This window comes from Bison bison, unplaced genomic scaffold (genome assembly GCF_000754665.1).
Source record: "Bison bison bison isolate TAMUID 2011002044 unplaced genomic scaffold, Bison_UMD1.0 scf7180017851022, whole genome shotgun sequence".
NCBI lineage: Eukaryota > Metazoa > Chordata > Mammalia > Artiodactyla > Bovidae > Bison > Bison bison.
The window spans coordinates 8288-9175 of record NW_011481595.1 but is presented as its reverse complement, the minus strand read 5'-3'; the positions used below and the strand labels follow the sequence as shown (position 1 = coordinate 9175).

General features: G+C 67.6%; 1 protein-coding gene across 1 annotated transcript in view; it reads right to left on the bottom strand.

Annotated features, from left to right (window-relative positions):
* The window catches only part of LOC104995841 (polycystin-1-like), a gene marked incomplete at its 5' end in the record, with an annotated part of 19520 nt that overhangs the window by 10349 nt on the left and 8283 nt on the right, over positions 1-888 (bottom strand). Inside the window, 2 exons of the mRNA XM_010849888.1 lie at positions 45-201; positions 448-888. Coding sequence (XP_010848190.1) covers positions 45-201; positions 448-888 — 598 coding nt within the window. The remainder of the gene's footprint in view (positions 1-44; positions 202-447) is intronic.

Genomic DNA, 888 nt, shown 5'->3' with positions numbered 1-888 from the left:
CCCACCACGGGGAGCCCACCCGCCGAGGCCGCTGCGCACCGCACCCCGGGGCGATGAAGAAGGTGTAGGGCCTGTGGTCGCCACCCGCCAGGGCCTCCAGGCTGATCTTCTTGCTGGCTGAGCAGTTGTACTCGTTAGGCCGGGGCTCTGAGTGCAGGTAGGCAGCCAGGAAGGGCTCGGGCTCGTCCGGCAGGTACTGTTCTGTGGGCAGGCGGCATGGGCAAGCTCAGACCCCTGCCCGGGCAGCCCACACGCCCTGGGAGCCCACCCCTGTGGCCCTCTGGCCAGGCCCCTAGAGCCCCATGAAGCAGGACACAAGCCTTAACACAGGCCACAAGTTGGGGGTGCCTGTGAGAAACACAGGTTTAGCTGGCCACCCTGCAGCCCCACATGAGTCGGGTGCAGAGAGGAGGAGGCCGCCCACCAAGGGCCCCGCTGGCCACGCACCGTCCAGCACTGTGAAGGTGAGCTGCAGGTGCAGCCCCGCCTCGGGGTTGCTGTTCTCAGGGGTGACCACAACGCTGACCGAGGCCCGGGGCTGGATGACGGTGGAGCCGGCAGGGACGCACTGGTCCTGGGCAGCCTGGTCCGAGTTGTTGGGCACCTTCACAGTGATGGCGCGCTCCGAGGCCAGCTGCCTGATAGGGATCTGGGCGCCGGCCTGCGTCTGGAAGGCCATGGAGGCCACCTTGGTGGAGACGGTGTAGTTGCTGATGTAGCCAAAGGGGAAGGGGTTGGAGTCCACAAGCAGGATGAGCTGCACCACGTCGCTGAGGTTGGGCAGGGCTGCGCTGAAGGCTTCGGGGATGGAGAAGTGGCAGCCGGGGCCCGGGACGTCACCCTGGCACAGCAGGCTCCGTGGGTCCGAGCGCTTGCCCTGCGCCAGGA